The sequence below is a fragment of the Papio anubis genome, chromosome 9 (assembly GCF_008728515.1).
Source record: "Papio anubis isolate 15944 chromosome 9, Panubis1.0, whole genome shotgun sequence".
Taxonomy (NCBI): domain Eukaryota; kingdom Metazoa; phylum Chordata; class Mammalia; order Primates; family Cercopithecidae; genus Papio; species Papio anubis.
In genome coordinates, this window is record NC_044984.1 from 14,572,689 (window position 1) to 14,596,459 (window position 23,771).

Here is a 23,771-nt window from a genome sequence, read left to right on the forward strand (position 1 = left end):
CTCAATAAAGAAAAAATAATGCTATCCAGGAACTAAGCCCTGGGCCATTCCAACTTTAAGATGCGGAGACAGTGAGTAAAAACCAGCAAAAGAGACTGAGGAGCATTGGCCAGGGAAGCAAGGAAAAGCACAGAAAAGTGTCCTGTCCCAGGAGCCAAGGGAAGAGAGCACCTCAGTGAATGGAGATTGCCCAGGTCAAACCTGTGAAAACATCTGGTAAGATGAGGAATGAGAATTGACCACCGATTTTAGCAGCCCAGAAGTCACTGGTGATTTTGAGAGAGGTATTTGGGTGCCATGGTGACAGAAAAAAAAAATCTAATTAAAAGATGTTCGAAGAGAATGAAAGGAGAAAACCATAAAATAACGAGAATAACAAAACCTTTGAGGATTATATTATAAAGGGAAGGAGAGAAAATGCACAGCAGCTAAAGGATAGAAGAATCCAAGAGTGTTTGTTAGTTTTTTGTTTTTATTTTGTTTTCTTTAAGTGACTGAAAGCAGCTTGTCTGTAGGCGAAGCAAAATGATTCAACAAAACAGAGAAAACTGTTGACGGAGGATAGTTAGAGGTGAGACTTGGTGTGATGTCCTTGATTGGAGAGAGGAGATGGAACCCAGGGAGCCAGTGGAAGGATTCTGTCTGGATATATCTTCAGGAAGACAATGACAGACAGAGAGTATGGGCATTAATAGGACCGTGAGAAGAGTGAAGGTCATGATGGCAGCTTATGGATGGTTTCTTTTGATTGACTTCTTGTAAGATAAACATATGCATGTTCTTTCGGTTTGTAGGGGGCAATACCTGTCGTGCTGCTCTTCTGATATATACCTCCATGGCCAGCACCCCCATGCAAGAATTGTTTTCAGATTTAGGCTCTCAGTGATAGCCATGCCATGGTCCCATGGCTCTGTACCTGGGCCTGACACTAACCAATCCCTCACCTCAATATACCCCTCCTCACTGCAGTCTTCTGAGTGTCACTGTGGTTTGTCAACTGTCCAGAGGCATGCCAAACCGCTTTAGTGCTTCTTTCTTTTTTTTTTTTTTGAGACGGAGTCTCAGTCTGTCATCCAGGCTGGAGTGCAGTGGCCTGATCTCTGTTCACTGCAACCTCCACCTGCCGGGTTCAAGCAATTCTCCTGCCTCAGCCTCCCAAGTAGCTGGGATTATAGGCGTGCACCACCACGCCCGGCTAATTTTTGTATTTTTAGTAGAGATGGGGGTTTCACCATTTTGGTCAGGCTGGTCTCGAACCCTGACCTCATGATCCATCCACAAATGCCTCCCACAATGCTGGGATTACAGGCGTAAGCCACCGCGCCTGGCCCACTTTAAAGCTTCTTTAAAGGCATCTCTCCTGCCCATCATAAGGTACTGCATATTCTGCAGGTACATGATCCTCTCCAATGTATTGGAAGAATCTGAAAGATGGACACATAGGGCAATGGCTGTGAAGTCTGGCACTGACCTAAATACCTGAGCAGGTGCCGACTCTGGAAAAGTTGGTCTTCTAAGCAAAGGGACTTTCAGGAGGGCTTGTCATCCCCACTTATACGCAACTGAACGGGAAACTCACTGACTGGGAGGAAACCAGTTGTTTCCCCTTAATTAGGAGTCCAGAGGTGTGGATCCCAGTTCTTGCCCTTGCCATCATATTCTGTTACCATAGCAAAGTAACTCAGACCCTCTGAATTCCAGCTTCCTATCTATAAAATGAGTCTGGGCTAGATGATCCTTTATGCTCCTTCAACTTTTAGAATTTCGTTCCATACCTGAGTTCAGAATAAAAGCAACAAGATTAATGACGCAATAAAAGTACTGATCTTTTTCTAAGAATTTTGCAATATATGACTCCTAACAAAATAAAAATGCTAAGTAAAAGCATATATTCCTGGAATCATCGAAAAGGAGGAATTCAGATATTTGTTTTGAAACCAAGTAAAGAGAATCAGAAGGGTGAAGGGGTGGGAAGTGGGTAGATGATAGGAAATTATTTAGTAGGTACAATGTATGTTATGTAGGTAATGAATATCCTGAAAGCTCTGACTTCACCACTGTGCAATGTGTGCATGTAACGAAATTACACTAGTATCCCATAAACATATGCAAATTTTTAAAAATTAAAAAAAGAAACTAAGTAATGTTAAATGGGAGCTTTCTCTGAAAAACTCCATTGGTCTTTAAAAGTTACTTAAGGTACTAAAATTATCAACCCACCTAGTGATTCACAGAAGAAGGTATTATACTTGCTATCTCTAATCCATAAAGAATATAGGTAAGGCTGGGCACGGTGGCTCACTGCCTGTAATCCCAGCACTTTGGGAGGCCGAGGCGGGCAGATTGCTTGAGGTCAGGAGCTCAAGAACAGCCTGGCCAACATGATGAAACCCCATTTCTACTAAAACTACAAAAATTAGCTGGGCATAGTTGTGGGTACCTGTAATCCCAGCTATTCAGGACGCTGAGGCAGGAGAATTTTTTGAATAGGGAGTAGAGGTTGCCGTGAGCCGAGATTGCGCCACTGCACTCCAGTCTGGGTGACAGAGTAAGACTCTGTCTCAAAAAAAAAAAAAAAAGAATATAGTTAAAAAGGCCTCATAATTTAATGTGTTCTCAGGTGCTAAATATTTGCCTGAATTTTTGCCTGAATTTTTTTTTATTTCCTGGTATTTTTTTAAAATGTTCAAATTACATGTTAAATGTATCTAGGAAAATAATTTCCCTAAGTCAACAAGAAAAGGTCGAATAAACTTCAGGTCTAACAAAGGCTTCTGCTGTTTAATATAAATATTTCTCTCCTTAATTTCATTGCTTATCAATCTTAACTCACCCTGAATAATTTCTGTACCTCTTGTTTATTTTCCTTTCAGATAGTGCTTTCTTTTGCAGATGTTATTTCACCAACTTGAGCATAATTTCTGCAGCCTACACTGCTTAAGTTGCAGATGCTTCCTTTGGCCAAGTCGAATATGCTATATGACTTATACTGCTTAATATAGAGTTGCTTGAGTTGAGGAAAATAAAAATAAATTTAAAAGACTTATTACAATGTAGATGTTAACAATTATGCTTTGCATATGAAGAGCATCCTAGAAAATTGTGATCAGTGAGGCTAAAGATTGAAAATAAATTTTGTTATGTGGGTCATGGATTAAGATAATATTAACAATGCTTTTCTACTTAATTTTCCTTATTACCAATGTCACACATTTGTAAAATGACTCACCACGCTGGTCCTTATGGATATAATCTTGTTCTCATAAACATTATTCCCTAGGCGGCTAAATTAATGAGTCACATTAAAAGAAGAAACAATGTAATAGCTATCAGAGAAAGACGGGTTTTAGACAATAAACACAGTACATTCTGCTCCTAGGCTAAATATTACATCTGACTATTCCCTTTGGAATTCCCGAGAAAAGGAAGAGATTTGCTGCCAGAGCGCAGAATAAGAATCAGATACTAGCTCGTACTTCAGGAAGGTCACTTTCACTCCCCAGAGAGCCTAGGCAACAGCTTGAGCCTCTCATAATCCAATCTAAATTAAATGGTAGAGATGGCCTTCAGCCTTCCAGTCTGCCCATATTCTATGCATGGTACTTGATTTTCTTCTAAAATTAGATTGGATTCCCAGTCCAAACCCAGACAGGTATGGAATGAGAGAGAAGAAAAAATAGGGAGGGCCAGCTAGTTGAGTGGAACACCAGCAATGTTAGAAAGCTTTTAGAGGATATTTAAAAGCAAACAACCCCATATCTATACCTCATTTTATGAAAATGGTATGTCAGTCCCCTTTACCCATATACATAGGTACTCACACCAAATATCATGGACTGTGAAATTATTTCAAACAAAAGGAAATTTGACATTTTGGAGCATGAGAATATTGAAAATGTTAAGATTGAAAATGTCATTTAGAGAGACAAAAAGCAATAGGAGATGTTCTATAACTAATATCTACATGACTTTACATTATATAAAGTGTTTGTGTATACGTTGTCTTAAATTTCATTTACTCTTCACAACATTATTGGGGTTTTCCTATCCTTCTGCTTTAGAAGATAGACTATATTTGATATTTTATAGGGTTTAAACCCTCATGTGCAGAAAGGGACATATTTGGTATTTTGAATAGTGAGAGACTGTATTAGTTTGCTAGGGCTGTCATAGCAAAATACCACAGACTGTGTGGCTTAAACAACAGAAATTTGTTTTCTCACAGATCTGGAGTCCGGAAGTTCAGGGTCCACCTGTGAGCAGAGTAGGCTTCTCCTGAGGCTTGCAGATAATCACTTTGTAACTGTGTCCTCACTCGGTCTTTTCTTTGTGCACATACATCTCTTTACTGTCTATATTTCCTCCTCTTATAAGGACACTGGTCTGATTAGATTAGGACATATGCTAACAGTTTCATTTAAATTAATCACCTCTTTAAAAGCCCTATTCACCCCAGATGTGGTGGCTCATGCCTGTAATCCCAACACTTTGGGAGGCCCAGGTGGGTGGATCACTTGAGGTCAGGAGTTCGAGACTAGCGTGGCCAACATGGTGAAACCATGTCTCTACTAAAAATACAAAAATTAGCCCAGCATGGTGGCAGGCCCCTGTAGTCCCAGCTACTCAGGAGGCTGAGGTGGGAAGATCGCTTGAATCTGGGAGGTGGAGGTTGCAGTGAGCCAAGATCATGCCACTGCACTCCAGCCTGGGCGACAGAGCAAGACTCCGCCTCAAAATAATAATAATAATAATGAAATTCAGTCACATTCTGAGGTACTGAGGGTTAGGGTTTCAGTATATGAATTTAGAGGGAGGGGATATAATTCATCCCATAACAAAGATAGAAAGCAATCAAAATGCTTTTGATGTCATTGTATTCCCTATCATATGCAATTGCCTAAATAATATTTAGCCACTATCCACTTTAATTTTGTGCCTCTGAGGATGGAGAACATGAGTCATGTAAACCAGCCTTTTGGCTTTCGGCTTCCATGTGCCACACTGGAAAAAGAATTGTCTTGGGCCACACATAAAATATACTAACACTGCTGAATCAAAAAAAAAATTGCAAAATATCTCACAATGTTTTGAGAAAGTTTATGAATTTGTGTTGGGCTGCATCCAAAGACATTCTGGGCGGCATGCGGCCTACGGGCCATGGGTTGTACAAGCTTGATCTAAACCATCCTAGGCTGTGGCACTGAGCTGGCCTTGACTTCTCATGAAATGTGGGATCGCTCCAGCCAGTTTTTGCCAGGAATTTCCAGACTTCTACTCTAGGCAATAAGAAGAAATGCTCTAACTCAGTCCTGTTCATTTGAAACATAGTAAGAGCCACATGTATAATTTTCAATTTTCTAGTAGCCACATTAAAAATTAGTAAAAAGAAACAGGTAACATTGAATTCAATATACTTTATGTAACCAAATATATTCAACGTCATATTGTTCCAACATGTAATCAATATGAGTAATTATTAATGGGATATTTTATTCTTTTTTCATACTAGGTCTTCGAAATTCTGTCTGTATTTTACATTTATTTGCAGCACCTATCAATTTAGACTAGCCACATTTCAAGTACACAACAACTACATGTGGCTAGTGGCTGTGTTGGACAATTCACATTCCAATTCTTACATTTTAAAACATGTCCTGGGACAGTTGTTGTCTTGAATAGGAAAATCTAATTAAAAGCACTCCCAATTCAATTATACTTTCACTTGTGAAATCTTGTCGTAGTAATAAGTTCATAATTATAATAACAATAAATTGTAATAACTTTCTTTGTTTCCTTTGGGATACCAGAGTTAAATTTTTGCCTGATTAATTTAGGGAAGCACACCTATCATGAAGAACCTGAACAGTCCTCAAGCAGGTGATTCGTGTATGTTATTCATTGACCTACAGAGCTGACATGTAAACATCTTTCAGAAAAAGAGCACAGTGATAACAGGTGCAGGGACCTTGAAATAATCCATTGCCCTCATAGTCCACCCAAAAAGAAAAATTTGTTATGTGGCTGTTAAATGTCCCAGACCTTTAGGAGATTTTCCTGAGGATTGTGTCACCTACAGCCACATTCTCAGCCAGAATAAAGGAAACCCTCACTGCAGTATTCATGTCGTATTCCTTGGACCACTGGGAGCTCTTGCAATAATTCATGATAGTTCTTGACTCTGTCCCTGAAATTCGATAATTTTATCTACATGATCACCATAAAAACAGAAGAAAACATTAAGATACAACCCCAGCGTGTCTGGTCTTGCCTGGGGCTTGAATCCTCCTCTTTTGGTTGATGAATCTTGACTCATGTTTTAAATCAGCCGATAAATAAGATTTATTGAGTACCTATAGGTGGCTACTTCAAATGAAGGCAAAGTCATTTATAACATATGACCCCTGTTCTTAAAGAGTCTAATAGGATCTACTAGAGTCAGGCCTTCACTCGCATAGATTACATAGGAAATAATTAAAGGCAGTAGAATGTCAGAGAAGGGATAAATCATCAAGAGAAAGAGTCACCAAATGAGAATTCAAGGAGGTGGTAAGGCTTTTTCTTAATCTTCGAATGAGCAGAATAAAGAGCATAGTGATTGAACGTAAATGTGGGCTGACACAGAGCACTGCCCCTCTGAAGGTCAGTGAAAAGACCAGCTTTCCCAGGAGGCAGCACATCTCTGTGTTAGGAATGGTGGTGAAGCTGGATGGATAGCATGCAGTCAATTTAAGCAGGATCTTAAAGATATGGTATGTTTGGATCTGATACCACAGACAATGCACAGATAGGATTTTACATGGCAAAATGGCATTTTAAGGTGATTTTCATCCATCATTGACAAAATGAAGAAAGAACTTATTAGAACCAGGGAAAAAGAGGTACAGCACGTTTGTGATGATCAATGAGTGTGATGACAAAAGTCTGGACATGCAATATAATTTAAAAATATATCAAAGGAGGCCGGGCGTGGTGGCTCATGCCTGTAATCCCAGCTCCCAGCATTTTGGGAGGCCAAGGCAGGCAGATCACAAGGTCAGGAGATCAAGACTATCCTGGCCAACATGGTGAAACCCCGTCTCTACTAAAAATACAAAAAAAAATTAGCTGGGTATGGTGGCACACGCCTGTAGTCCCAGTTACTCAGGAGGCTGTGGCAGGAGAATTTTTTGAACCTGGGAGGCGGAGGTTGCAGTGAGCCGAGATTGCACCACGGCACTCCAGCCTGGTGACAGAGCAAGACTCCGTCTCAAGAAAAAAAAAAGATTAAAGGAAAAGGTAACAAGACTTTTTAGAAGATGTGCTCTCTGGGACTGAGAAATAAGGGAAGAGCCTCAGAGTTGTGTCTGAGGAACAATTCTGTAGTGTGCATTTTTAAAAATGAAAAGCCCAGGCTCAGCCTAACTAACCATTCATCTATGCCCCCAACAACTTCACACTTGGTTCCATAGATCCAAGTTCCACATGAGTCAGGATCCCTGAAGGACATACTCCTATTAGCAATGATAGTTATAAAGGAAGTGAGAAGTGGAAATTAACCTCTGTGTTTCACTGGCAGTCTTCATCAGAGCAGAAGCGGGACAATACAATGTGGGGAGGACTGGACAACTCATGACAAGTGAAAAAGCGGTCCTGACATCTATTGTGGATTTTGCTTGCCTAAGATGAACTCATCTCTTCCCTCCTTCAACTCTTCTGTCTAACCTTGTCAAGTTGCTGCAGAAAAGAAACATGCTTCTTTTTAGTTGGATATAAGTTTAGGCGATCTATGATAAATCATGTCAAGAATGATTTTGACATACTTCTTGGTCCTGGGCAGAGCCATAATGATGATATTCTAGAAACAAGGTTCAAATCTTCCCACACAAAGATGTGTACCTGTCAAAGCAGTGAAATGGCCGACAGGACTCTTTCAAGCACCTCTAAAGCATAGGAGCTGGAGAACAGACTTAGGAGAGTGGGACAGAAAATGAAAAAATCCAAGTAACAAGCAGGAAGAAACCTACAACAGTGGGTAGTTGTCTGACAGGCACATACAGGTGGATGGAGGATGCTGTTATGTGAATCTAGCAGCAAGATACAGTATGTTCAAATAAGCAATGTCAGGGGGTCTGAGAGCAGGTAATAGGGACCCCAGCTCAAGACCTTGAGTTCAGGCACAGCACTCTGCATACTGGGGAACTTGGAGGGAAAGACAACATTCAAAAGACAGCGTCACAGGCAGAAGACCAGGAGACATTCGGGAATGGAGAATGAGACAGAAGATGACTATTAGAACTGAGGAACAGGCAGGGTTTTTTGGTCTCAAGAGAACAATGCCAGTGACTCAATTACTAGAAATAAGTATGAAGAGGACAGACAACACAGCTTCCTGGACAAATGGATTTATTTATTATTAAGATAAAATGTCTAAGATAAAAATTTATCTCTAACATTTTATTAATCGTCCAATCCTCTTCTATCAATTATTTTCTTAAAAAATTATATTATCAGCCGGGCACGATGACTCACACCTGTAATCCCAGTACTTTGGGAGGCCAAAGCGGGTGGATTGCTGAAGCCCAGGAGTTTGAGACCAGCCTGAGCAACATGGCAAAACTCTGTCTCTATAAAAAAATACAAAAATAAGCCAGGTATTCCCAGTTACTTGGGAAGTTGAGGCAGAAGGATCACTTGAGCCAGGGAAGATGAGGCTGCAGTGAGCTGTGTTCGCAATACTGCACTCCAGCCTGGGTGACAGAGTGAGACCCCACCTCAAAAAAAAAAAAAAAAAAAAAAAAAAATCATACTATCTGTTTAGCTTTATCTTTTTTAATTTTGACTACATTTTCAAGCAGTCATTTTTTCTGTCTGAATTGTTCCAAATAGTTTCCAGAGAAAGGAAGGCAGGTTGTTGGCTAAATACCAAACTGCATCTCATCATTAGAAGGAAACACACCAAATTTCATTTTTCTCCACCTTTATCAAGTGCAGATTTTTGTTTCTCATCCAGAAAGTTCTATGTAATCAGGGCAATGCTAACTCCGGTATAAATGACACAGAAACTATTAATAGATTATGTCTGTGATGAAACTGAAGTAGAAAACAGAAGTGTTCCGAAAAGAGAAGTAAAACAATGCAAGGGGGAAAAGGCAAAATATTCTGCCTTCCAAGTTAGATAGCTATCTTTATGAAAGGATATATTTCAAAAGCAATATGAAGTCTTTATGGTGCTCTTACCTACCTATATTTGAATTTGGGGGATGCTTCACCTGCTTATTAGTGAAACAAGAAAGAATACACTTAGTAAATTAAATTAAATTTTTTAAAAACTTTTTTTTTTTTGCTCAGAACCAGCTCCACCAAAATCACTCTTCGCAGTGAACAAAACCCAGACTTCAGTGACTTTGCTGTGGGTGGAAGAGGGAGTAGCTGATTTCTTTGAAGTTTTCTGTCAACAAGTTGGCTCCAGTCAGAAAACCAAACTTCAGGTACTGTACCTTTTGATCTACCTTTTCTCAGTTAATTTTAATTAAGGCTAATTATCTGGGCAAAATAAGAATCTTCTATTTCTTTGAGCTATATCAAATGAAAACTGTTTATTTGCTCTTTTGTGTTTCAGGGATAGAAACTAACAGGATGCTTAGACCAAGCCCACAAGTTGTTGAGAACGTTTATCTTTGTCTGTATCGCTTGTTCCTAATTCATAAGCCACTCCAGGTCAGACAAAGGAATAAAGGTCATAGGCCATTGAATTGATCAAGGGAAGGAAGACCCTACCATATAAAATATAATTTAACAAATATGAACCAATTTCCAAATATATAAAAGGCACTGTATAGAACACACATGATAGAATCAATATTTGCCTTCAAAACATTTTTATATGGTGTGGACATTGCATAAGTATAGAAAAAAAGTAAAGTAAAATATAAGTACCACAAGAGAGGTCCATATTATCAAGAGAATTTAAAAGAAACATGCATATCTAGTTTGTAAGCGGGACAGTCTTGCTGCAAAATGAAGACTGAGAGAAGGCTGTTGCTAAAGTTCTAGAATTACAAATGGCAGATATGATAAACAGAGCTGTTCACCAGGTCAGAATGAATGCAAGGAAAGAGATGAACCTGCAGTTCTAGGAGTGGCAATGCCACAAGGAAAAAATATGTCACAGCCAGAGGTGGAAGGAAAAGGACAGATTTGTTAGGGATTTTACATAATACAGTGTGTAGACTAATACTGTGAACATAAGTAATTGATCTTTTTTAAATAATGAAGTTCATGAGATTGAGAAGAAAAAAGGATTGCTGGGAGTGCAAATCTTTTCATATTGAATGCTAAGATAATTTGCTTTGATTCCTTTCTCCTTTTGAGATTCCCTTGTATGAATGTATCTCTTGTTGATTTGTACTGAACAGCTGAATTTTCCCTATTCTAAGAATCCATTTGGAGATAACTGCTCTGCCAATAATGGATTTTATTCTCTATAACTACAGTGATGCCTTCCTTTAAGAAAACAATGGTTAGTTAGCTACTTACTACAACCGAGTCCTGTTAGCAAAAGTCTTTCCTTAGAATAATTCTTTTATAGAATAGTGAAAGGGAAGGAAGTGGAAGAAAATGCTGATGGCTGTCATCTCTTTATGCAAGGGTGTTTCAAAATCTTATTTTGAAAAAGATGCTGGTTCATCTTTTGCTATTGTACAGTAGTACTTGTCACTGGTCTGGTCATGGGTCCACCAAGTTAGCAACTTTCTTGACTCAAGAATAGGTTAATGCTAAATGTTTCTTAGTGCGGATAGTTGCCATGTTTTAGTGGATGTTATATAAAAGCTAAGAATGCAGACAAAGGAGTAGTGTCCTTAATATATAAAGAATTGCTACAAGTCAAAAAGGTAAAGATAACAACCCAAAACAAATATTTCATAGGAAAATAAATACAGAAGTCTCTTGAACAGATGAAAAATTGAGCAACCTTACTTATGGTTAAAAAAATGCAAAATAAAACTACAAAATACAATTTTCACTAGTAATAATGGAAAAGCTCAGAGTTTGCGAATGTATGGTGTTGGAAAGAATGTAGGGAGGCAGGCATTGTCACGCATTGATGCCATAGTTGAGTAACTTGAAAAATGCCTATAGAGAACCATTTTTCAATAGCTTTCAAAATTTTAAATGTGTACTTTTTGATTCAGCAATCAAGATTTTAAATGTACACTTTTTGACTCAGCAGTTCAAAGAATATGACACTAGCAAAGAATATATGTGTATGTGTACGTTCACACATACATGCAAATTACATGCATACATTGTGTGTATATATGTGTATATGTGTGTGTGTGTGTCTCTATATGTACATGTGTGTGTCTTCCCAAATTTGTGAAATGATGTTCATTGTAGGATTGTTTGCAATAGCAAAAAAATCACACATCATTTATGCGTTCATCAATGGGGGCTCATTAAATAAAGTACTGTTATGTCCTTTCAACGGATTTCTATCCAGCCCTTAAAAAGAATAAAACAGCTTAATCTGCACTGATATGGAAAAAGCACCAAAATATTTTGATAACTAAGGTAAAAAAATAAGCAGAACATTGTGCAAGCTAAGCCATCACTTATGTTTTTTAACTGTGTCATATGTTTGTACATCCATAAAATGCATATGGGAAGAAAAATAATGCCTGACAATGGCTGCTTCCATGGAAGGGAATTGGTCAGATCAGGAATGGGGAAAAAAGGAAACATTTTTCAATGCTATTCTTTGTCATCTCGTAAATTTTTTACTCTGTCAGTCTATTACCAACTTAACTATGAAATATGTTTTTTAAAAATATAGATGAAGATAACCCAACATTTATCTTATTTTCTGAAACCCCAGGAACCGGTTGCTGTTTCTTCCCATGTCGTGACCATCTCCAGCCTTCTTCCTGCCACTGCCTATAATTGTAGTGTCACCAGCTTTAGCCATGACAGCCCCAGTGTCCCTACGTTCATAGCCGTCTCAACAATGGGTAATTATACACATTAGTGGAATCTGGTCTTTGGAAGTTCTTTCCATATTTTTCTCACTTTTTCTTTTGGAATATATATATGTATTTGTGCCAATATTCCACCAAGAAATCCCAAGCTTCGGGGTCAGAGTCCTTAATTTCAATGCCAAAGTGCACTTACTACCTATGGCATTAGAGAAAGACATTTGGTACCTCTGAGCTTTTTTTTATCCGTAAAATTGGAATAATAATATGTGACTTTCTGAGTTGTTTTGAAGCTTAGAAATAAAATACTTAAATCCTTAGAATGTGCTGTCTAAATGCTAGCTGCTAACTCATCTCATCTTCTTCAGGAATAGGCACAGTACTCCTATCAATCCAATTTCATCTATTTAGCCTTGGTCTTCATCTGTCACTGATCAGAGAATGACATAATTATAACTGGGTCAAAGCAAGAAAGTTTCCAATCCAACCAAAAATATAAGTGGGAATATTAGAGATTAACAAAAAGTCTGGAATGATGTTGTTTATTTCTTATTCTTTTCTTAGTTGTATTACATGTGTTACTCCTAGTTTGTTAGAGTCTGATTCTGCAACTTGAGACCCTCTATGAAGCCTCTTGTAATAAAGCCATTCATAATTTTACTGGTTTAGTTCTATTTCTACAATATTAGTCATATATTTAGCTGCTATATTCAGGGATGACTGGAGTGGACTGTTTTTTCTTTTTCTTTTTCTGTTTTTAATTTTTGTTTTTTCAGAAAAGAGGACAAAATATATACCTGCAAAGTATTTTAATGGTCTCTCATTCCTACATCCTTGTACGCTTTCTAAAGTATACAGTTGATCATGAATAATGAGAGAGTTAGAAGTGCCAACCCCTGCATAGTTGAAAACCCACGTATAATTGTTGACTCTCTCAAAACTTAACTATTCATAGACTACTGTTGACCCGAAGTCTTACCAATAATATAGACAGTTGATTAACACATTTTGATATGTTACACTTATTATATATTGTATTCTTACAATAAAGTAAGCTAGAGAAAAGAAAATGTTATTAAGAAAATCATAAGGAAGAGAAAATACATGAACTATTCATTAAGTGGAAGGAGATCTTCATAAAGATCTTCCTCATGGTCTTCACACTGAGTAGGCTGAGGAGGAGGAGGAAGAGAAGAGTTTGGTCTTGCTGTCTCAAGGGTGGCAGGGAGGAAAGATAATCCATATATAGGTGAACCTGCACAGTTCAAACTCATTTTGTTCAAGGGTCAACTGTACCTTAATGCCCATCATTCCTTGTCAGCTCCATGACAACATAGCACAACAGGTGATATTATTAAACTTATTTACAGATGAGGAAAATGAGGCCCACAGAAAACAGATGAAATGCCTTCTCTCCAAATAGCAGTACTCAAGTGAACAAACTCTTCTGACCATGAGTCTATTATTCTTTCTGTTTAAGCACTCTACTCATAAACTGGAGCCAAGCTGGCCCAAATGGGAAGTAATAAGTACCCAAAACCTTAGGGATCAGATGCACCCACTCATTCTGTGATTTTATGATCAATGCAAAAGATCCTATGAGTCCTCAGGCCCATTTTGAAGAGTTTTATAAGAATATTTAACTTATGTTCCTGCCTTTGATATCCTGTTCTTCTGTGTAGTATGAAGAAGTAGACAATGTGTAAGTGCCATAGGAGACAAGTCTTTATAGAGAGTACATGAAAAGGACATGACCCCTGTTCTTCAGGGCTCTACAACCCATTAATAGGTTTAATCTCTTGAGTTGTGCAGATGGAAAACCTCTAAACATATGGCCATGGATCATCAGAATGCCTGCTTCTAGTAATGTGTTAAGTGCTTCAGCAGATGGTAGTTCGCTAATGTCTTTTTCATATACATTATTAGTGGTAAGCAAAGTATACAATTGTGCTTTCTGACTTCAAAATCATGGGCATAGAATAAGAGGTTGCCATCCTCTAAGCTTGCAAAAATGTTAGAAAATGATAATACATGATAATGACTTCTATATTTTTAGCTTTCAAATGAATTTGAACTGTGGCACAGGTATTCTTCATTCTTCAGTTTCCCTGTGTAAGAATATCCTGTAGGCCTTTGAAATGGACTCAATTCTTTCAGACACCTGAATACCACTTATCAGTCTAGTTTGCTAAGTTACAGTTGACCAGGAAGAGGTCATTGTTGGCTTCGGGAACATGATTGTTACTATTATTGGTATCGTCGTAAGTTCACTGCTCTTAAGACTAAATGAAAAACAATGAATGGTTCTGTTTGGTTCCCTATGACAGAACCTATGATGAAAATGCACGACTTATCTCTTTAGTTACAGAGATGAATCCCAATGTGGTAGTGATCTCCGTGCTGGCCATCCTTAGCACACTTTTAATTGGACTGTTGCTTGTTACCCTCATTATTCTTAGGAAAAAGCATCTGCAGATGGCTAGGTAAGTTAAGTTTTACTAACCTTTTATCTACAATCTTTAAAATATCTTTATCTGCCATGTATATATTGTTTTTGCAGACCTAAGTTGTATAGCGGTATATTTGATTTTAGTTTTCAGTGTCTGTTTCTATTTTGTGTGTTTTCTAAATAGACTTTGAAACATTATATTGGAAAATATTACCATTGAAATGAGAAAGCAAACGATTGCTTGTTTACACAAAGTCAGACCTCTTGCTATCAATCTTGGCATTTGAAATAGCCCATATATGGGGATCCATTACATTTGGGTACTTTCAGAACACATTTGGAGTAAAAGAAATATCTATGTCTGTTCGGTATGATTAATGAAAAAAGTTAATAAAAATGGAGATGACAAGAAAGAATGGGGAGGAAAATCCTCTCTATAATTTTAAGCTGTTTTATTGGAAAATATTTGTATGGTTTATGATTAGGTCCATTAGCAGTCTCTATTAGTTTTATTCCTATTACTCAGAGTTGCAGCCAGCTTAGCTTTTCTTGCAATTAGAAATGCCTTTGATTTATGATTTCAGTGCTTCCCTGTTCCTTTGACCACTGATGCATTGCTCATCAGAGCACATTCTCAAGCAGTTTCTGTGGCCCCCTGTATTATCAGAACAATCGATCAATTCCCTTAAAAACTGTTGCTTATTTGAATACTACTTGGTTTGGGAAATTTGATTAACATTTATATTTGCCCAATGTTAAACTGCTGAATTATAAATTAACATTTTTCTCCTGTCTCAGAGGTCTTTCACTGACATATTTATAAATAAATTCATCCATCCAATAGTGATCTAATCAGTGCCTGACATGGCATATCCAAAGAAAAATCAGACATCAAAGCTGTCCACGAGGAACTTACCTACTTAGCTGGATATATGAATAGAATAGATAGATATATTTAAAGGCATAAGCTGACATGTAGCATAAGGAGAATTAAAAACAGGATACCATGAAAGTAGATAATAAAGACTAATTCTGAAAGTCAAAATTAGCTTCTTGAAAGTTGGCATTTGAATAAATCTTAAAAGGATAAGAAGAGATGTGGGATTGCACTGTAACTACAGTGGAGAGCTCTGAAATTACACTCCTTGAGGTCAAACCTTTTTTTTTTTTTTTTTTTTTTTTGAGATAGAATCTTACTCTGTCACCCAGGCTGGAGTGCAATGGCGCCATCTTGGTTCACTGCAAGCTCTGCTTCTCAGGTTCAAGCGATTCTTCGCCTTAGCCTCCTGAGTAGCTGGGATTACAGGCATGCACCACTAGGCCTAGCTAATTTTTGTATTTTTAGTAAAGACAGGGTTTCGCCATGTTGGCCAGGCTGGTCTCGAACTCCTGACCTTAAGTCATCTGCCTGCCTCAGCCTGCCAAAATGCTGGGACTACAGGCATGAGTCACCATGTTCGGCCTCCTTGAGGTCGAATCTTGACTTCCAACTTGTGGGAATTTGTGTAAGTCACTGAAACTTCATGTGTTCATATTACAAATATTGATACATATATGACAGTATATAAAACAGACAAAAAAATGTACCTTCATGGAGCTCATATTCTAGTAGGAGAAAAAGACAATAAACAATAAAGATATAAGTAAAAGGCCTGCACCTTATGTTAGCAGGTGATAAGGAAAGAAAACAAAGCCAAGTAAGGGAGATAAGCAGTACCAGTGTGGGGATAAGGTTCCTGGGAGGTGAGTAGGCTCCACTGAAATAGTGGCATTGGAGCAAATACTTGAAGCACATGAAGGAGGTAGCGTGTGTTATCTGTGGGAAGAGTGTGCCCAGTAGCAAGAACAGCTGGTGTAAAGGCCCTGGGGTAGGAGCACGACTGAGATGTTCGAAGTGTAGCAGAGGGGCCGTTGTGACTAAAGCGGAGGAAGACAAGAGTAGAAGGAGATGTCAAGTCATACAGGGCTTCGTATGCCGTTGGAAGGACTTTGGCTTTTACTCAGTAAAATGAGCAGGCATTGCAGGCTCTGGGGCAGAAGATTGACAGCATCTGACTTAGATTTAACACTTTCATTTTGACTTTTATGTAGAAAACAGGCTGCACTGAGGCAAGGACAGAGACAGGCATATCAATCATGGTAGCCAGGAATCCAGGCAAGAGATGGTAATAGTTCAGTCCAGAGTAGCGACACTGAAGGCAGAGAGAAGCCATCAGATTCTGGAAGTATTTTGAAAATAGGAGCAACAGGATTTGCTAATAAGTTGATAGGGAATGGAAATGAAAAAAGGAGTTGAGGCCGTAATGCCAGCATTTTGGGAGGCCGAGTCAGGCGGATCGCCTGTGGTCGGGAGTTCGAGACCAGCCTGACCAACATGGAGAAACCCTGTCTCTACTATAAATACAAAATTAGCCGAGCATGGTGGCGCATGCCTGTAATCCCAGCTACTTGGGAGGCTGAGATAGGGGAACTGCTTGAAACCAGGAGGCAGAGGTTGCAGTGAGCCAAGATTGCACCATTGCACTCCAGCCTGGGCAACAAGAGTGAAACTCCATCTCGAAAAACAAACAAACAAACAAAAGAATTGAGGCTAACTCCAGGTTTTTGGCCCAAGCACTGGAAAGGATGGAGCTGCCATCAACTGAAAGAGGATTCCAGGTCAGAGTTGGGGGAATATCAAGACTTCAGTTTTGGAAATTGTATTACTCAGAGATCTCTAGAGAGACAAAACTAATAGGATATATATTATATATTATAATAGGATATATATATTAGATATTATATATATAGGTATATGGGAGTTTATTACATCTTAAATTCCACAATCACAAGGTCCCACAATAGGCTGTCTGCAAGCTTGAGGAGAAAGGAGAGCCAATCCGAATCTCAAAACTGAAGAACTTGGAGTCCAGTGTTCAAGGGCAGGAAGCGTCCAGCACAGGAGAAAGATGTAGGCTAGGAGGCTAGGCCAGTCTCTTCTTTTAACGTTTTTCTGCCTGCTTTATATTCACTGGCAGCTGGTTAGATTGTGGCCACCCAGTTAAGGGTGGGTCTGCCTTTCCCAGCCCACTGACTGACTCAAATGTTAATCTCCTTTGGCAACACCTTCACGGACACACCCAGGATCAATACTTTGTATCCTTCAATCCAATCAAGCTGACACTCAGTATTAACCACCATAGAAATGTTAAGTTTGAGATAACTTGCAAGTGCAGGTGCAGAGTCGCCACCTGAACATAAAAGTCTAATGTTTGAAAGAGAAGTTTTGGTTGAAGATATAAATTTGAAGAGTTGTTGACTCGGCACGGTGGCTCACGCTTGTAATCCCAGCACTTTGGGAGGCAGGCAGATCACTTGAGGTCAGGAGTTTGAGACCAGCCTGGCCAACATGGTGAAACCCCGTCTCTACTAAAAATACAAAAAATTAGCCAGGCTTGGTGGCAGGCACCTGTAATCCCAGCTACTCAGGAGGCTGAAGCAGAAGAATCACTTGGACTCGGGAAGTAGAGGTTGCAGTGAGCTGAGATTACACCACTGCACCCCAGCCTGGGCGACTGAGTGAAACTCCGTCTCAGGAAAAAAAAAAAAAAAGAGAGAGATGTTAACATATAAATTGCATTAGAGCTTTAGACTGGATGAAATTCAGGGAGTCAATGTAAAAGAAGGTCCTGCATTAATCACTGGAACAATCAATATTAAGGTTTTCAGGGAGAAAAGAAGACAACAGAAAGACACTGACTAGAGGCAGCCAGTGGAGTAAAAGGACAACTAAGGGAGTGTGGTGGCCTGGAAGCTAGGGGAACAATGTGTATGCAGAAGAGATGATAATCGCCCCTCCATTAATGGATACTTAGGAGCATTAATGCAGTAATAACATAGCATAATACTCAACTCATAGGAAGTGCGCAGTAAATGTTAGCTTATAATAGTAATGATGGAGGAGGTGATAATAGATGTAGTAAAGCAAATAGTGGTATTTTTGAGCATTTTTTGTGGTACATACCAAAGATATTTAGGAGGGGTGGTTCTGATTCTGTCAGCTAGTATTAAAACAGAGATTCCCATCATTTTTCATGCCATGATCCTTTTTGGCAGTCTGGCGAACTCTCCTAACAATAGTGCTTCCATTTTATGTGCCTAAAATAAAATACATAGGATTATACAACTATATTGAAATATGATAATCATAATATTTAAAAAGCAAATGTGTTGTATGCTTTTTAATTAGTACATTAAATGTCAATATGTAATAGTCTAACAATTTCATCATGGTGATGAATATGACCAATATTTCAAGATAACTGCAGCAAGTCTATTATTAAAAAATATGTCATCTCTATTGTTAGCAAATCACACATGTGGATATTATGATGGTTTGCTACCTACTTTAATCATAGAAGAGACTGCTAAGTTTAGTCACAGGTTGTGAAAATAAATATGTACCTTTTTTCCACATTTGTTCATAGAGCCCTAAATTCTATCTTTGGAACCCCAGATTAAAACCTTTGAGTTAGAGGTAAAACAAATCCCATATATAGGAAATCGACATAGGAAAATTCATTAATGAGGTATAATTTATAATACACGATGATATTATATTAGTGTATTTTTCAAAAGAAGAAAATTGTTCTTGGAACACCCTAATAACAGGTAGATAATTCAAGTAATTAGCACATTGTGCCAATAATGTTAAAATCTCTGCTTCAGTTCTGAATATTAAATCCATTAATTCCATATAAAGAAAAAATGAGATACATGAGCCCCAGTGAGCTGTTATTCATGCATGAAATTAGCCAAAAGGTAGAGAAGGCATGAGAATATGTTTACTTTTTCCCTACTTTTGGAAAAAAAAAAAAAAAACTTCAACAGTGTTTTTCCTAGCAGATTAATAGGCCACATTTTGGATAATAGGCACACCAGAAGCTTGCCTATTTCAGTACATTCCACTCTTTTATTCGAATCTCCAGTGATGAATAATACGGGCATCGCAATATCAGAGAAAGATTTCAGAGGAAGTAAACAATCCACTTGATCCACTATCATTGTAGAGAGGAAATGAAAATGCCATAAAACAAAACCCTACGAAGAATTTTTGCTAAAGATGGAAAATGCTGAGTTTCTATATTACTATTAAAGGCTTTGTAAAAAGTAAATAAATATTATACCCCAAATAGTTCAAATATTTATTTTAGAATCATGAATGCCCTTTGGAAAGGATTGTGAAGTGAATTCTTTTGGCTCAAATAATTGGATTTGCAACCTTGCAAAAGATTATTTCATTTCATTTTATCTTTCTGTTTTGCATTGTATGCCAAAGGGGAACATATGGAACTTGTATTCGCTTCTTTTTATTGATTTATTTATTTATTTATTTTGTTTTTTCTTTTTGAGACGAAGTCTTGCTCTGTCCCCCAGGCTGGAGTGCAGTGGCGCGATCTCGGCTCACCACAACCTCCGTCTGCCAGGTTCAAGTGATTCTCTTGCCTCAGCCTCCCGAGTAGCTGGGATTACAGGCACATGCCACCACGCCCAGCTAGTTTTTGTATCATTAGTAGAGACAGGGTTTCGCCATGTTGGCCAGGCTGGTCTCCAACTCCTGACCTCAGGTGATCCGCCCAACTCGGCCTCCCAAAGTGCTGGCATTACAGGCATGAGCCACTGTGCCCGGCCTAGCTTCTTTTTATTAATTTAATGCTGTGGTGATAAGCTAGTAAAGACTCTCTTTACTTTTATATCAATGTAAGAATGCTTTGTCAAGCAGTAACCTTGATTCTGTGGTTCCTTTAAAACAGGGAGTGTGGAGCGGGTACATTTGTCAACTTTGCATCCTTAGAGAGGGATGGAAAGCTTCCATACAACTGGTGAGTATTGTTTTGGAACAAGCTTCTACATAGTTTAACTGTGCTATGTGTGCTCCAAAGTCAATTTTACTATCCTTTGGGGAAAGTTTTGTCTGATTATCGTTTTGTAATTTCAGTGATGGTAGACTTCACTGGCTGGATCTTCACAGAATATAATGGTTTATATAAGCTCAGCGCAGTTCTGAAGTAGGGAAGACATCATGGTCTGCTCTGTGTTTACAATATTAAACAAGGGACTGACACAGTGGTGCACAGGAGCCCATACCTGTGCTGAAAAAGGGCTTAAATGCAGTAGCCACACTGAACAAGTGGTGGCTAAACGCAAGAGAATAGATTCCAGTGAAGCAGCTTGAGACAGACCAGCATCTCCATTTTATTTTATTTTATTTTATTTTATTTTTTATTGTTTTGTATTTTTTGAGGAGAAAGAATCTCCCTCTTTGGTCACCCGGGCTGGAGTGCAGGATGATCTCAGCTCACTGCAATCTCTGCCTCCTGGGCTCAAGTAATCTTTCCATCTCAGCCTCCCGAGTAGCTGGGACTACACACATGGACCACCAAATCTGGCTAATTTTTAAATATTTGTAGAGATGAAGTCTCACTATATTGCCCAGGCTGGTCTGGAACTCCTGGGCTGAAGTGATCCTCCCACCTCGGCCTCCCAGAGTGCTGGGATTACAGGTGTGAGCCACCATGCCCACCCAGCATCTCCATTTTAAACTCACATTTCAGTGCCTGAGGCAATAAGAGCCACCACTTCTGTTAAAAAATTATACAGCCCAGGCCGGGCGCGGTGGCTCACGCCTGTAATCCCAGCACTTTAGGAGGCCGAGACGGGCGGATCACGAGGTCAGGAGATTGAGACCATCCTGGCTAACACGGTGAAATCCCGTCTCTACTAAAAATACAAAAAAATTAGCCGGGCGTGGTGGCGGGCGCCTGTAGTCCCAGCTACTCGGGAGGCTGAGGCAGGAGAATGGCGTGAACCCGGGAGGCGGAGCTTGCGGTGAGCCGAGATCGCGCCACTGCACCCCAGCCTGGGCGACGACTGAGCAAGACTCCATCTCAAAAAATAAGAAAAAAAAAAAAATTATACAGCCCAGCATTCAGTTCTCATGCTTACAGATAAATAAATATCAAAGCCAGGGAAGTTTCATAAGAAAACATGGCTTCATTTTTCTTTATGCTTGAGTATTAAGGATGTGGAGGGAGGACCTGTTCGAATTTTAAAGAGCATTGTCAAGAGATTGAATTGGTTGACATTATACCTGACAATGATAGATGAAGATTAACAATCCCACCCAGTTCAATCAATGCCCAACAAAAGTACTAATTAAGTAAACATTTAACATGAAGCTGGTACTACTTACATGATCTAGTTTGTTTCTTTTGCAAGAAACTATGCAAAGTATATGCAAATGAATATATGTCATATTAATCATTGTTAAGTTATTGCTTTCTGTTTTCTAACTCCTAAAATGGTTAATCTTAAAGAAATACACATGGGAGACTGGAAATTTTACAGAATCAATGAGGGAGGGAGAATTTTATTTAGGATATCAATTTTACTTCCCTCAGTGTAGCTGATACTCTAGTTGAAAATCTAGTTGAAACCAGATTTCTTTTAATAAGACAATATGTTGTGCCACTTTAAAATTTTAACATGAATAGAATTTTGCTATTAAAAAACAACCCAACTGTGAAGAAAAAGAAATCCATCAACCCTTGACGGTGAAAAGTTAGGAAACATTACTAGGTTTGTTCAAATATATTAGTACTCTTTCCAAAATGAAGAGATTGACTCACTGATACTTGTTTCTTGCCTGGTTCACCCTTTTAAAAGGCCCAGTGGGAGACCAGTGATGAGTGGCCCATCTAGGAACCAATCCGATTATATGTATTTAATACTTGTGACTCATGAGAGCTAGGTATTAACTAACTTCACAGCCAGTCACAATTCATAGAATTTATGGGAGACCAGTCATGGGAGAACTGCAGCAAAAGAGAATTCACTTCAAGATCTTTCTATAAAATCAAGCACATCTTGCAGCTCTTCGCAAAGACAGTTTTGCCGACTCTAGCATTTTCTAGCTGACTGAGAATAGATATCTCAGTGAAGAATTGTAATAAATGAAGTGACAAGGTGACAATATTTTTCCCCCTAATTCTCAGAATAACTCTAGATGCAGTCACAGGGTATTTTTAAATCTATATTAATGGGTGTTCTGTTTGACAAGTGGTTTGAATATCTGAAACCAGGCATTTTAAATCAACAGTCTGAATTAGAATTAAAGTGAAACTAAACTATTTTGCTCCTACTTAGCTGAGTATCAGTGAGGTCACAGACTAAGGAGTTGATGAGCTACTTATCTTGAATGAATGATATTGGAGTATCATCCATACCTCTGTTTTAAGGGTTATATTTACAAATTGTATAGTAATTTAAAAATAATACAGAAAGTCACCCTTAGTAGTGCAGCTTTGTAAGAATGTCTCTTAAAAGCTTAGTCTTCATCGGAATCAGTATATGTGTATATGTAAACTGACCTTTTTATTTTTTTTTGAGATGGAGTCTCGCTCTGTCGCCCAGGCTGGAGTGCAGTGGCACGATCTCGGCTCACTGCAAGCTCCACCTCCCGGGTTTACGCCGTTCTCCTGCCTCAGCCTCCCGAGTAGCTGGGAGTACAGCCGCCCACTGCCACGCCCAGCTAATTTTTTGTGTTTTTTTGGTAGAGACGGAGTTTCATCGTGTTAGCAAGGATGGTCTCGAACTCCTGACCTCATGATCCGCCCACCTCGGCCTCCCAAAGTGCTGGGATTACAGGCGTGAGCCACCGTGCTCAGCCTAAAGTGACCGTTTTTATTTTCTCACACAAGCTGCTGTTTAGCTGTCAAATGATGTTATAGAGGTTTCTTAAAATAGGCTTAAGCATAGGAAGAATAATATGCAAGAATAAGCCTCAAGATAACTAATGAGGCATTTAAGTGCTTCATTTGACTGAATGCAAAATGTAATCACCTGGTAGCAGACTAATTGACACAAAATAAGTTGAAAGAAATATATCTGATTACAATAAGGTCATGTGTGAATAAAAACTGATTTTGTCAATATTGTAGCATTTAAGCCCTCACATTTATATTTTACAAAATGGATTAATATTTAATTATAATTAAGGTGCTTGTCATATTAATTAATCCCAGTAGGTAATTTACTTATATCTATTCACAGTTTATATTACTAACTCTTGCAACTTTTTCATCTTTCCATCTGTTATCTATTAATGCACACAGGCGTAGGAGTATATTTGCTTTCTTAACCCTGCTACCCTCATGTCTTTGGACTGATTATCTTTTGGCATTTTATATTAATCCTTGGTAAGTGATTTTTTTTTTTTTTTTTTACTGTTTAACACAAACTCTTTAAAAGTCAGCTTTCAAGAAGTAAACAAAAAGGAAAGTTTCTTTTTAACTATTTTGTATGTTCAATAATATCTAAAGTTATTAATCATG

At 38.5% G+C, this 23,771-nt stretch overlaps 1 protein-coding gene and 1 long non-coding RNA gene across 13 annotated transcripts in view; one reads left to right on the top strand and one right to left on the bottom strand.

Moving 5' to 3' along the window:
• Positions 1-23,771, top strand: part of PTPRO (protein tyrosine phosphatase receptor type O) — a 276,025-nt gene that overhangs the window by 213,698 nt on the left and 38,556 nt on the right. The window contains exons 13-17 of one of the 2 annotated variants that reach the window (XM_021922078.2): positions 9,328-9,467; positions 11,855-11,987; positions 14,314-14,434; positions 20,193-20,261; positions 23,553-23,636. In XM_021922078.2, the coding sequence (XP_021777770.2) occupies positions 9,328-9,467; positions 11,855-11,987; positions 14,314-14,434; positions 20,193-20,261; positions 23,553-23,636 (547 nt within the window). The remainder of the gene's footprint in view (positions 1-9,327; positions 9,468-11,854; positions 11,988-14,313; positions 14,435-20,192; positions 20,262-23,552; positions 23,637-23,771) is intronic. The other variant, XM_021922076.2, reaches the window with a different exon arrangement.
• The window catches only part of LOC103875636, a 95,518-nt gene that overhangs the window by 50,909 nt on the left and 20,838 nt on the right, over positions 1-23,771 (bottom strand). The gene's annotated exons all lie outside the window — the stretch shown is intronic.